The sequence below is a fragment of the Platalea leucorodia genome (assembly GCF_965183815.1).
Source record: "Platalea leucorodia genome assembly, chromosome: 4".
Classification (NCBI taxonomy): Eukaryota; Metazoa; Chordata; class Aves; order Pelecaniformes; family Threskiornithidae; genus Platalea; species Platalea leucorodia.
Window position 1 is genome coordinate 30438938 of NC_138826.1, and position 14629 is coordinate 30453566.

Below are 14629 nucleotides of genomic sequence, written 5' to 3' on the forward strand. Positions count from 1 at the left end.
TTAATAGCTCTCATATACATTTTTGTTGAACTGAGTCCTTAAAGAAATTGCATTGCTTGATGGTGAATTACATGGCATTGCACTCGCTGTGTCCAAGGAAGTGCTCTGCAGCCAGTTTATCATTTATATATTATGACTATATAGCAATATAACAGTCCTTTGTTACGCTGTGGCATGTTAGGGGTCGATACTTTACATTTTTGTGTTTCGTTCAGTCTTAGGTCACCACCACAGCTCGCTTCCCTGTGCCATGTCTCTCTCTCACATGGACCTGCTGGGAGAGATTCTTGCTGTTGTTAAGAGGGGGGGAAACCCATCTCCAAAACTGGAGCTTGCAAAATCATTTGTTTTCACCACAGCAGTGCAAGTGAGAGTAACCACTGCACTGATGCTTGGTCACCAAGGGGCAGCCCGATGATGGTCATAACCCGTTCCACGTGCTTCTCCCCATCCCGGGGTGCAGGGGGGGAAGAGCAGCCCTGGGAGCGCTGGGGACTCGTCTCACCGCTGTGTTTCCAGCAAGGAGGTTTCTGATCCTTTTTACCTGTATGAGAGTCCAGTCACTCCTGTGCTGGAAATGGCAAGCTGCAGTATAAAGGCTTTACTCCAAGGGAGCCAGCATTCACTTTCTGCCTTCTGAAAAGGTGTGTGTGGGCCTTGGAGGTGGCCTTTGGCAGGGGCCAGCTCACATAAGGGCTTGGGGGTTGGAAGCAGTCATTTTCCTCTCCTTTTCTGATTTTTTTTCACATTAAAAGATGTGGGGTTTGGGTTTGTTTTTTTCTGGTATTTTGTTGTTTTGGTTTGTTTTTTTTCCTGTAGCTAGTGGAGTAAACGTCTTAGAATGGTAAAAACATTAGGAGCCAAACATCGGGTATGATTAAGGACTGCTGACATTTCTTCTAGCACCTTTCCTTGCCTTGTTACCCAGATTCAATATGCTGAACGCTTTGGTAAACACCATTGCTGCAGGAGCCATATTTGTATTAAGGAAAACAAGTTTCAAATTTAGGGTTTTGATAACTTGTGAGTGCAGCTGAATTTCTGCAGTGAGGGGAGAAAGGAAGGGAAGAATGTGAGAACATTCAGGCTCTTAAGAGGATTTTGTTCTGGTGGGGGTTTTTTTGGGTGTTGTTTTCTTCTTATTTCCTTTTTGCTTCTGAAGTCTCAGAGCAGTCCAAGTAGTGCCATCGTTTCTCGGATCAGATTGTCTTTTGATTTTTAAACACAGAGGCTTGACACTCAAACCAGGGAACGAGGGGAAGGAAGGGGAGAATGGTTGTGTTACAGACTGTCTTTTTGCACTTACAAAAGGGCGGGGCGAGGGGAGGAAAAAACCCAAACCACCAACCATGGTTTACTGCATTTGAGCAGTGCTTGCATGATACCTGGTGGCGTGGAAGACTTGTTTGCAATGCATAGTCCCTGAGGCGCTGCTATCACCTGTGGCGTTTCCCACTGTGCAGGCAGCAGGCTTAGCCTGGCTCCCAGCCGAGCTGCCTCTGCAGTCTCCTGGCCACGGGTCTTCTGCCGCTTCTGGCTCTGGTGCAGCGTCCTTTCCCCAAACACGAGGGTGAGCGCAGAGGTCAGCTCCCAGGCTTGGGCGCTGTTGCCATTGTACGTATGCTACGGCAGCAGGGCAAGAGGGCTGCACCAGTACCAGTGTGCGCTGAATCCACAAGAGTTATAACTTTATTATTTCCTATTCCCAGATAGCTGCTCATAGAGAGCTTGTTGAACTATGCTTAATGATATAAATTGGCAGCTTGGATATTTTACTGTAAAGGTTTCTCCCATTAGACATCCTTTCATCATAATCTGTGTAAATCAGCTTTGTCAGCAATATATATTATGCTGGTTGCAGAAGTTGCTTTCCAGGCACATGAGGTATTTAAAATAAATAACCTGACATGTTTCCACCCTCTCCAGTTGAACACATTTCCCAGGAAGCCTACAGATACCCTTGACTCTCACTTAGGTATAAACGACTCAAAGATGAACTAAAATCCTTTTTTCCAGTTTTTCAAAGGAAAGGTGCATTTTGCATGCACTTTTTGAAGAAGTGGCTTTTAACCATGTTGGTGAACCCAGTGAGGAGGTTGCAGGCTGCAAATGGAAAACATGTAGAGAACATGTATAGCCCAGTTAGGAAAGGAGGATTGTTTTATCGGCTGTTCTACATAGACTTAAAAAGATGATGTTGCACGATCTTGCTCCATGTGTGAATATCCCTAGCTTCTTGGAGACCAGATTACAGTGCTTAGATCTCCATTATCATTTTTTAAAGTAAGCAGTTGGTGACTGCGTCTTGATCTAGTTTACAGAAGGATGCAAGGTGTGAATTGCATGCAGATAATATTTTCAGATTTCACAGGTACAGAGAATTAGAGGAAAAAACCCAAGTTACAAATCTCTGCGAATATAGTATGTTGAATGCATTTTTGATATTTCTGATCTCGTGCTCTTACAAAAATTACATCCCCGTGTCAAATGTACCAGGGATGTTTGTACGTGACAGTTGTACGTGAATGCAAGAATACAGATTAGAAGATTGTAATGTGGAATACATATATGTATGGGTTTGAGTTATGTACTTAATACCAAAAAGAAAGATTCATTTGGGCGTCACTAGATTTGTGCCTGTGCGAACACCATGCTAATAAGGTATTTATACCACATAGCATCATCTTATGTTCTTTTGAGATACATATTGTGTCTTCTGCATGGAGATAAATACAGAGTTTAGCAACTATTATATAGATTTGTATGCTAAGTGAACTGAGCAAGCTGACGCTCAATGCCTTCTCCTGGAAGGACTGAAAGGTTGCAAAAGGTGAATCACTCCCAGTATTTTCAAGAGAAGCCCAAATATTTCACATTCTTGTCACAGGTAGCAGAGCTGACAATTCATATGACAAAGTGTTTAAAATTACTGTTGGTTTATGTTGGAAAAACTTCTTTTGACTTTGCCGTATAGTTCTTAACTGGACTTTTGAAAGTTGCAATGGGACCAAGTGTTTTGAGCCATCAAAACATCAGTCGTCTTTTGTCTTTCCTGTAACCCTCCCTGCCTTCCTCTCCATACACACTGCTCTTGGAAACTTTGGCAAAATCATGTATTAATCTGTTCTGTATTAAGGAACTGTGACTATAAATTGAAAGGAAGACAAACACAATTCAAATATTTTGCTTTTATTATATTTTAAAGGAAAATATTGCATTTTCCTCAGAAAAAAATCCTTCTTTGTTCTTTATAATGCAAATTATTACCTCCTATGGAAAAGTAAAATATTTTAAGCCTAGCGTAGAAGAGAATTGCGTTTTGCAGCCTTTCTGAACGTCTGGCCTTCCACAGTTTCAGTTTGGACTTGAAGGTACTACTCCTTACACATCAGTTCTGAAAAGTCAGTTACCATTTTTTTCTGTTGCTCTGTCCCTGCAGGATGGAGAGTTTGTTATTCTTTAATCGCATATCAACTTAAACATAACTCCTGCCTACTTAAAATTACTGTTTTATATAAATTTAAATTTACTTTGGACTAAAACATCTGTCCATTAGAGACATATCGTATCCTAATTTTTCATGTGAAAAAAGGGTCCTGAAATGTTTTAAAATCCATGCGGCAAATTCAGTCAATATACTAAAAACATTAAAATTTTTGCTTCAGTTCTAAATGTCTTGAAATTATTGCATCATATCAGTCAGATGGCCAAGTAGGGAACATGGCTACTCTTTCCTGAAGTCAGATTTTCTGTTACACAACAGATAGCCGTTGTGCAATCACGTTGGGTGCAAGTGTGGCCACTGTGCTGTAGTGAGAGCTGCAAAACTCCGGAAGAGCCTTCCATTCATCTCTTTAGGTTTTGTTCTCCGTCAGAGAAAATGAAAGCAAGAACCTTGTCTAACTAATGATAACAGTTGGCATGTTGAGAGAGGAGTTTCAGGAGGAAGAGAAAATGAAATTCCTGTAGGTAGCTGGCTTGAGGCACTTCAGTTGAATATAATGAGTAAAGGTGTTCATGTCCTTCCCCAAATACACTTCCCTTTTGTGACAGCTCAGTGCCCTAAATTCCTGTCTTAGGATTGCCCTTCGAAGGGCAGGGTTCTGCTTTTCTTTTTGACCAGTACCCACACAGTGGGCTCCTGCATTGCGTTCTGCAGGTCTGCCATATAAGTATTGAATGCTACCAGTGATGATAAAGGTGATATTTACATTTTAGTCTATTTCTAACATTTCTGTCTCTTTTTTCTGTTTTCTTTTACATGCTTTCTTGGGTATAGCAGACCATTTAGGAATTGAATTCATGGGTAAGTTTTCATTTCTCTTCCTTTCACTTGCTAATATTTATCTTGGTGCCTTATCCCAAGGCATGTGGAAGTTAATGGGAAGACTCCCATGATCTCCATCGGTAGATTTTGGATTGTGCTCCTATTATATCTACCGATAACATTTGAAATTATATGAAGATTTAATTTTTATTTTGTCCACTGCTAGGGGGCTTAAAAACTACAAAATGATGTTTTGGTTATTTTATTGATGTTTAATGAAACGTAATATACAGATTATATGGGCATATCATGACATTTGAGGAATAATATTTTATACAAGATTTTAGGAAAGAACTTATATTCATGTAAAGGAAAGTAAATTTTAATTATTTTTTTTTTTCAGAATTTGTTGTTGTTTACAATGGTAAATGTAACTAGGTTTAATAAGAACCATTTCATTAGCTTTTAACATGCAAGACAGAGGAACACTTTTAAGAAAAGGGACAAATAAGTTAACTTCAGGTTAGAAAAAAAGCTAAAACAGGAGTTAATAATTGCTTCTTATAATTCTGGAAAGGAAAAGACGATGTTCTCTTGACTCAGTTGCTGCCCTGTAATGTATTCATAGCCTGAGGGACTGATAGGCTTAACAGGTCACCGCTTCACCTCTCTGCTGGTGTTCTGCAGAGAGCATAGGTAATTTCCTCGAGGAAGCCAAGGTTTGTCCTTAGCAGAGTTAGCGGACTGGTGCATCACTTGTGTAAAAAGAGCTTGCATAAACCATTAAATATGACTGAAAACACTATAATAAAAAGCTACAAATTTATATTGAAGTAATAAAAAAAATTACTTTTAATGTGTCCTTTCCCTGTGTTGAGTTTTACTTAATTTTTTTAGATTTTTAAAAATAAAAATATGATAGCCTACTGATTATAAGTGATGATATGTGGATTTTGTTGACAAGTTGAGTATAACTTGTCATGAAACCAATATGGTGATGAGTATTAACTGTGTGACAAGCTGCATTAGCAAGCGGATAGCCAGCAGTTTAAGGGATTTTTTTCCTACTACCTTTGGACTTGTCTGGCATATCTAGAGAACTGTCTCCCCTCTACAGAACTGTTCCATGATCTCCAGAAGTTTAGTGTTTCACTTCACTTTATATGAAACTTTAAAAGTACTGGTGGAATTGATGCAAGTGTTTTCACAGACTTAGTAGGCAAGCACAACTTACTTACTTTAAAGGCTCTGCATATATCCCAATTTTACTGCTTAACTTAACTTGCAAGCAGCAGTCTTGAGGCATACAAGTTGAAGGACAAGCATATACATAAAAGAAACAGGATAAGGAATATATATAGGATTCTTAGAGTGAGCCTTTCCATAGGAAGCAGGAAAGCGTTACCCAGGAGGCAAAGCTGAATTATTTTAACTTTATTTTGAGCATTTTAATTTCCTCTTTGTTTTTTTTTTAAGACATCTCTTTAAGGCTTGAAATAAAGCCAAGCCCTGAAGTCTTGGCTCGGGTTAGTCTTCTCATATGAGTAGCTTTCTGATTGTCTTATTTAATATTGGAACAGGTCTTGATGATATAGAAATTAATGAAATCTTGTGTCTCGAGCCTGAAAATATTATGACAGAAGTCTAAAATGAGGCTTGAGGTGGTTTTCTGTGGGCTAGAAAAAAACAAATTCCAGAATCATATGCAAAAGTGAAATGTTTGTCCTTCTCAAAGCCTCCCCCAGTCTTCTCAAAAAATTACTTAGGAAGTGTAACCACATATGGAATCATTACTGCACACATAGCAAAGTACAAATCCCCCCCATACACAGAGAGATCAGGTGACAATATACTCATCAAGTCAGGGCCACTCATGCAAAGCCTCTCCCATGAGTTTACTTCTGTGCTGTAGAAAATAATTGCAATTAGTGGGATGCGTATTTTCCAATTATGAAAAATAACAATGTATAGATGCTGCAGAGCTTAGCCTTGGTTGTATGTGATCCAGGGCATGCTTTTTCTAATGTTTTCATTGCATATGTGGGCTCAGTTGCCTTAGGAATTCCATTTCCATCATCATCTTCCAGAAATTTTGCTTGAAAACCATGTATGCCTGGATTCCCAGGGAAGGTTGAACTCCTTCCACAGCAAGTAAAGCTAAAATCTCATGTAGGTAGGAACATCTGTCTATAGAGGTGCCACAGGGGACAGATGAAATGTACACTAACTACACATCTAGCTTAGTGTACATTCGCCAAGGAAAGTAGATGAATGTAGCCTTTTTTTTTTTTTTTTCTGTTAGACTTTCAAGAAGCATATATACCTGCCCAGTCCTTTTACTGTCCTATTAGGGATCTGTCGTCCATGAATTTGTGTATTCTTTTGTGAACCAGCTGATACTGTCCTCCCTCACAAGCTCCTGTGGTAGCCAGTTCCAGAGCTTAGTGGTTAGACGCTGCGAACATTGCTTTTCCATTACCTGTTGAAATCTGCTTCCTACCAGATACTTAGTTCTCACGTGCAGGACTTATTGAACGAGGGTTATGCATTCAGTTTATCCACCGCAGTGACTGTTGCGTTAACCTCCCTCATGGTCTCACAGCCCCTTCCCCTTTTCAGTATTGTCAGGATACAATATTCAATATTGTGCATTCCCAAACATGAATACCTGATACTTTAATATTGTTGCTGGATTTGGTTTGCAGTGCCTGTTTCTTTGTATGGGTAGCAGAAATAAATGCAGGCGTATTAATGTGGCATATCTGTTTTAAAATATTGCAAATGTAACAATTAATGTATGGTTCTGATGTAGGCAACTTCTCTTGAATTAAATGAAAGCCAAGTATGTGTATGAGGGACACTATGTCCTTAAAAACGTGCATTTAAGTATTGTGATCAGTGGCCAAGCTTTATAAAATTTCTGGTGATAAGGAAATGCTAGTACCTCAAAGGGAAAAAAAAAAAAAGTCGTCTTGTGTTTGATACTCACTCGTGAGAGCTAGATTCAATTTCCATCTCTGATGCGATCTTCTGGAAAGGCTTTGGGCAAGGTGTTTTAATCTCTTTGTGCCTTAGATTCTCAGTTACAGTACTTTTTGTCAGGCTTTCTACATTTAGATTCCTCAGGTCTCTAGGGAATCTCTTTCCGTAGTGTGTAACACAGCAACTATTTCTTCCTTGCAAGAGGGTGCAGGCTTCGCTGCCTCCTTGCTTGTGCTCCCGGGTTCCTCCTAAGAGAGCACCGCGATGCTTGGGAAGAAAAAGTACAGCTCACACAGGAGTGCAATGCACATGGTCTGGGTTGGTGCACATGTCTGCATGGTTCCCAAAGTGTCTCACAAATGATGATGCATGCAATTTTATTTAAATTTCCAACACAAAGGTAAGTAAGTATTATCACAATGTTCCTACAAACTGGAAATCTACTCATTGTATTAACAGTTTCACGTCAATTGAAAGGAGACTGGCTGTTGGTAATGTTCATGTGAGGCAACGATTTTGTAAAAAAAGAGCACTTGAAAGAAGCAGCTTTTATTCAATGAGAAAGTGATGTATTGTTAGCATTAGATAGCATGGGGATGTGAGTATCTACAGCTTGTTATCATTTTTTTACCCAAGTGGTAACCGTACATCAGGGCTGAATGGTATATTTTTGTCTGATTAAAAATTTGATGATGAAACCAAATACCTCTGATAGCCAGCATGGCTGATCAAGTTACTTTGGTGCAACAGGTAGCAGTTGAAAGCTGAGTTGGGGAGACTGACCTCGTGCATGCGGTCCCAACTGCAGAGTGAAATCGTTGCTTTAACTGCCAGATACAAGGAGATGCAAAAGCCTGAGAGTGATCTTTGGAAATAAGCGTTCTGGGCAAAGAGTCAGTGCCCGAGACAAGGAGTCATCAGTTTTACTCATTTCTTAGACTGAGAATGAGTAGACTTAAGGGATGTGTTAAGGGATGAAACATGAAGGTGAGTGAGTATTGGAATAACCTGCTACAATACAGGAACAAACATGACTATTTCAGCAATTCACCCACACCACCTAATCTGATGATCCAGAATCTTCATCTTTTGTTCTGTAACAGTAACATACGATGGATACAGTTGAAAATAAAATGCCCCAAGAAAGTGCAACAGGCCGGTCGCTACACCTTTGATGGAAATACAGTCATTACATGAAATAGTCCTCATCCTTGGGCTGCTTAGCAGTTAAACCAATATCAATGGTGTAAACAATTATGATGGGCTAACCTGAATCTCCCCATGCGGGAATTGCAAAAATAGCATAGCAGTTGCTATATTTAGTCGTTACTTTTAACTTGCTGATACTTAGGCCTTACGCAGGAAATAAATAGTTTTCCTTGGAACTAGTTATCAGTAGAAGCTTCACTGAAGTCAATGGAGTAAGAACGATATATAATACCCTTGTAAGTGGTGAATCACTAAATAACATTTAATTGAGCAGAGCAATAAAGTAACTCAAGAACGGGATCCTATTAAAATTTATATATCTCCTTGCAATGACTGCAATGTGAAATGTATTCAGTTTTCTGTACTATGAGCAGTTCTTAATATTGGAGAAGATGGTACATGCTTTATTTTCCCTGTGCTGCTTCTCAGTGCCGCCTATTTGTGATAAGACGGTTGTATGCCTAAGACTCCGGTAATGCATTATCCAGTTAACTAAATTGACTCTGTGACCTTGTGTCATGCACTGTGACAGATGCATGTTGATTTTTCCAAACCACAAAAGTTGGTTTTGCTGATGGGCAGTATAAGCAAGACTGCAACAATTTAGTATTTTTCCTGTTTTCAAAGAAATAAAAAGGCAAAGTTCATCGGTTCCTGCACAGTTCACAAAATGTGCAGCTGGTGAGCTGTCCTCTGAAACTCAATGTCTTGTCACAGCAAACAGACAATGAAAATAAATAACCAGTGTTTGCATGGATGGTCCTAGCCTTAGTTACCATTCAGCAGCTCTTATCTGTTCTAAAACCCTGTAACGCTCCTGTCCTCACTGGAAGAGAGGATGAATGTTCAATTACATGAGCAAAGAACGTACGTGTTCTAAAGGACATATGTTAAAAAAAATAAAGTTCAGTTTTCCCTGTATTCCTTTTTTAAAGTATAAAGTAAGTAGATCCTTTTCTGATAATATGGCACACTGACTGTTTTTATGCTCCTGTTTACCCAAAATCTATTATTAGAGATCCTGATCACAATCATCCCCCAGTACTATCAAAGCCTATCTGTCTAATAATTATATTGTTGTTAATCATAAGCATTTAAAATATTTCATTTGTACTCCTTCAGTAAATTCCTAAAGAACTAAGAGGGGCTATTCTGATAGGCTTTGATACTTGTAATGTTTACTACCACTGTTGTCATCGCTCCTTCAGTCCCTTTGTTCATCCTGCCCCAACTTTTCATTACTTTCTTCTGATTTTTACCTTTTCAAATTTAGCAAAGGCTTTGCTCTTGGGACCTTGTCTTTCTGTTTGCTTTCTGAAATACCTGTCCTTTTTAAGTATGCTGCAAAATAACAGTAGTATCCTGCGGCATGAAATGGCTTTAGATCTTCAGGACTTTCCATGGGATTCTTTTAGCTGGGAAGAAGAGTCATTTATCACCTCTAGAGAAAAGAGACATGAGCACCAGAAGAGAGAGTTTTACAGAAACAGCTGATGTCCGTGTGATATAAGAGTAATGGATGAAGCAGAGGTTCCTCAGGGGCTGGAGGAAGCTCTGCCAGTGGTTGTACCTGTGTAGGAAAACATACCTCTTACATGACGGTCAACGTGCATCTGGTGAACATGTTGCAGGCTGCCTTACAACATCTTGGCTCAGTTAGGGGGATATAGTTTGTTTTTGCTTTAGTGGGAGGGAGAGATTTATCCCTAGATGTTTTGTTGACCTAGCTACCATCTTGGTTCGGCACTACCTATCTACTACTACTATCTGTACTTTTCATGGTATGTCATTTTTCCAAATTATCTGTGTTTCTGTGTTGGCAATGAACTGGGTTGAATTTACTTGCATTATTTTTAAAAGCCAAGACTAAGGTTTACCATGTGATTAACTTACATGTGCTGTTAATAGCCTGTAGTGCTTTATCAAAACAGCAATGCTTGACCTGTGTGGATAAAATAATGTTAATATATGTAACTTACTCTGGTGAGCTTCCTCTGTGTTTGGTTTCTTCTGCTTTCTCTAACTGAAGCTACTAATCATTTGTGATGAAACTTATGGAAACTAAAAAAAAAATGATAACACAGTATATTGACAAGTTTAGAAAGCCAGAATCGGTCCAGGTTTCTGTTTTGCTAGGGGCTGGGTTGGGAGGAGGCACTAGTTGCGTTAAGCAGGGTATCAGTCTGTAAAAGTGGGTGTATGTCAGCGGTAATGCTACGTATAATCATTAGCCTGTCATTTCCCATATGAATGTGTACTGCCTATCATGATGTGCTGATCGGGGGTACTAGTAAGGTCGAAATGTTATCTGTGGATTAGAAAAGAGAATTTGTGAAGCCTTAAAAATGGATATTATGTACGAGCCTCCAGGTAAGTTTCCATGTAAGTCTTGGTGCCAGGTACAAACCTCTTCTGCATGGTGCTGGTTTCAAGAACAATTGTGCTGTACTGTCACCTCAGGGAGAAAGGATGTGTGCTTCCAGGCTGGGTTTCAACCAAGGACACAGCATCTCATCAGCATACAGAGGGGTTTTGCTGTATTATGTCTCTATGTACACAAATTATGTGTACATTCTGGTTTGAGATTATGCATGTGCCCTAGGTTCCTGCATGGCTGGTGTATCTCAGAGGTAAACACTTTTTTTCTTGACATACAGGTAATTGGATGGCACCAACACGGAACAGACAGCTGTGTATTTAAATGTGACCTTATACTCAGTCAGTCTCATAACCTGCATTTTGAATGTGGTATTTAGGTAAATGCTTCGCTGAGCTTGAGGAATTGTTAAAACTGACACCACAAGGGTATGCTAATGCAATTAGATGACTTGCAATGTTGAGATTTTACTCTTGGCCTTGTTTGGGCTCAGTTGCAGTTTAACCAGATGCAAAAACATGTAGACAGTGACTTGTATGTATTGTATGCTACTGAAACAAGCCTAGCAGGACAAAGGCGAGATCTGCTTGTCAAAGGTGATGGTAGAGACAGCTGCCAGAAGACTTGCCAGTGAGACTTTATATTTCCAGTTGAGAGAGGACCTGGGAGGAGGCTTCAAAGTAGTAAGTACAATCTGGCCATGCCCATGAGAACTTGGAATCCATTGCTAGGCTATGAGGGTGGGGGCTTTTTATTAGTAGAAGGTTGTTTACTGTGTACTGAAGTTATCTTGCTACAGGAGAAGAGGCTCCAAATGCCAGAGCTGTGCCCTGTTTACTCAGCCACGGTGAATCAGTGTTACTTTGTCCTTTTCCTACTTGGAGGTGTTATGTAGATGTCAAATCTCATCCAGTAAATGATGCAAGGATTTGGAAAGCAGAAGGTAAGTATCACAATAAATGTTCCATGACAGTGGTGCGCTTGTAATATATATTACGGTTGTATAGAAAAATTGATGTTTCTGACAGTGAACTAAATCTTTCTATGTCCTCTGTGCCTAGAATGAGTAGAGACAGTGTCCTGCCAGTAATTGCTGGAAGCAGAGGAGAAGGGTAAGCAGTGTGGAAAAATTGACAATGCGCTATGTAAAGCACTAAATTATTTTTTTTTCATGTACTTCCCTTTCTTTTCTTTTGCAGGAGCTGTAGGATATTGGCACGTGGAGAAGTGCAGAGATATGATTCCTACTCTGGCTGATTGTTTTTAATAAAGTTATCTTAATGATAATTGAAAATTGTCTCATGATCCCATTTCCCATCCCCATCACCATCAGTTTATCCCCATTTCAAAAGGAACCTGTCTGTGCTGAAAATACTGTTTGTCCAGTTACCCAAGTTACCTATCAGTGTTTGTTCCTGACTAGACAGCCCAACAGTTATCTGGGAAACAAGCCTAAGCAGTAGAAAAGGAGGGCAAAAAAAAAGTAGTGTGTATTAGTGTGCATGTATTGTTCTTGTATGCTCAACTCTTAACAACAGCTTAAATAATCACAGAATTGCAAACTGTTGCATGCAGATGACAGACAAGCTTTTTTATTTACCAGTGCTGGCTTTTCATCTTTGAACGGTAAAATTAATCACCATGAGGTATTTTCATTTAGTATGGATTCAGAATTTTCAAACACCATTTGGATCACATCCATGTAGTTTAGTCACTGTGGTTATATTTATTGTATTAGTTATCCAGTAATTCTCATATGAATTAACATGATCCTTTTTTATATTTGTGATAAGTTAATTATATACTACACCATGCCTACATTAGCAAGTAAACTCTATTGTAATATAGTATTATCCTATGGTTATTCTTTCAGGTCTTTTCGTAATTTTGCATTTCACATTCTAATAGAAAGGAGAATCAAAATGGAAATACAAAATAATAGCTTGGTAATGGAGAAGCATAAAATGTGACAGTATTGACGTTCTCGGCAGAATTAACTAAAACAATTTAGGGTCTTCACTATTTGACAATGAAATACAAAAAAAAAATCCACTCAAAATAACAGAGAAGAGCTAGACAAAAATGAATTAGACAAAGCAGTTTGTAGAGGAGATGAGAGAAAAGTTTTGCAATTAAGAGCATTAATACTTCTATTAGTAGTTTCCCACACATTGCTGTTAATAGCTAGGACCGTAAGTTGTTTCCTTCTGTCATTGCAATAATGACCTTAGTCTCCAGAAGCACAAGGTTTTAATTCATGAACGGAACATGGGGTTAAATCGGGGTTAAAGAACTTCCATACCGCAGTGCCAAACACTGCCCTGTCTGAGCCTTACCTCCGTCCTGTGCGGTGGCCAGTTGCACTTGCAGCCTTCTTGCCAGTCCACTGTGGCATGGGATAAGCACCAAGTTCTTCAGTGCTGTAAAGACTTAAGTATCACTGTGCAAGCCAAGAATATTTAATATTGATGCTTACAAAGACTTCGGGTGTTTTCAGAGTGTTAGTTGACTGGAAATTTTGAGAATTGCAGTCTTGAACTTAAGAGTTACTTTTGACTTGTTCATGATTTCTGACTAAAACACATAGAATTCAACGGATATTTCAATATAATTTCCTTTATTTCTAATAGAAACTACAGAACTTGAAATCAAGATCAAGTGTGTGATTGGATTCACATATGAAGTGAGCTTGTCCTTTTCCTGATTGGCTCCAAATCACTTAAGACTGAAAAACAGATAAATCCCTCAACAGTAGTTACAAAACCTAGCATGTATAAGTAATTTTGTGTAATTGTGCAAAGCTAGGAGTATCGTCCTTTCCTCTCTTGAACTTTCATTCTTCTTCTCCTTACCTTTTCTCTTTTGTACCCACCTCATTCTTTTCTTTTTTCTATACCCCTGCAGGCTTTCCTTTTCCATTAGTTTCACAAATGTACTGATCAATGTAACTTACTCTATTTAAGTGTGTGTTGCTGTTTACAGGAGTAACTATGGATCAGTTGTATCATAACTGCTCTGTTTAGCTTTAATGGAGAGTATGGCACGCACACACTGAAGTTTTACTCATTTATAATTGTAATGTCCCCTCCTGTATCCAGAAATGATACAGCATTTGAAAAATGGGAGTTGCAATATACACTAACTTGCCCAGCTCATAAAATATGAATGCTCGGAAAATGAATACAGCAGTCTTAATACAGTTAATCAGCTTTAGAAAAACAAAAATATGTATTTATCACTATAATATACACTTGCGTGGGATATTAATGAAAAAATACCCAGCTACTTCATTTTCTGTATTTATTCTACACTGTGCTCGTTACTGTCATTCAACTAATTTAGATTTGTTTTCAGGATAAGGACAATTTGCTTCTGATGAGAAAAGTTTACATGTCTTTTGTGCCACGGTTTTCTTTGAGCCTGTAAGGTAGAGTCTATGCACTGAACACAAAGCCAAGCTGTGCTGGAAATTTTGTATGTTACAATAGACTTACAGAGTAAACCTTTAAAATTGTTGAGCTATAAATAGTTGCTTGTAGTGCATTGCTAGAATGTGTACCATAAAAAAAATAAGACCTTATTAAATTCAAATTAATAACTTGTCTCAGTGAGAATAGCACTGCAACTCCTGCTAATTTTGCTGCATGAGATTTCTTTATGCTTCTGTACTTTGGGTAATGTACTTAAGACAAAAACAAGAAAGTGGCCTCAGTTAACTGTTCATTTAATGAATGATGAAGAGAAAATCACAAAAACAAGTAAACATTTTATTTCAGTCATTTTTTTCCTTGTAA

At 38.7% G+C, this 14629-nt stretch overlaps 1 protein-coding gene across 1 annotated transcript in view; it reads left to right on the forward strand.

Annotated features, from left to right (window-relative positions):
- NRG3 (neuregulin 3) overlaps window positions 1–14629 on the forward strand; it is a gene marked incomplete at both ends in the record, with an annotated part of 418654 nt that overhangs the window by 340983 nt on the left and 63042 nt on the right. Inside the window, one exon of the mRNA XM_082309742.1 lies at window positions 4280–4306. Coding sequence (XP_082165868.1) covers window positions 4280–4306 — 27 coding nt within the window. The remainder of the gene's footprint in view (window positions 1–4279; window positions 4307–14629) is intronic.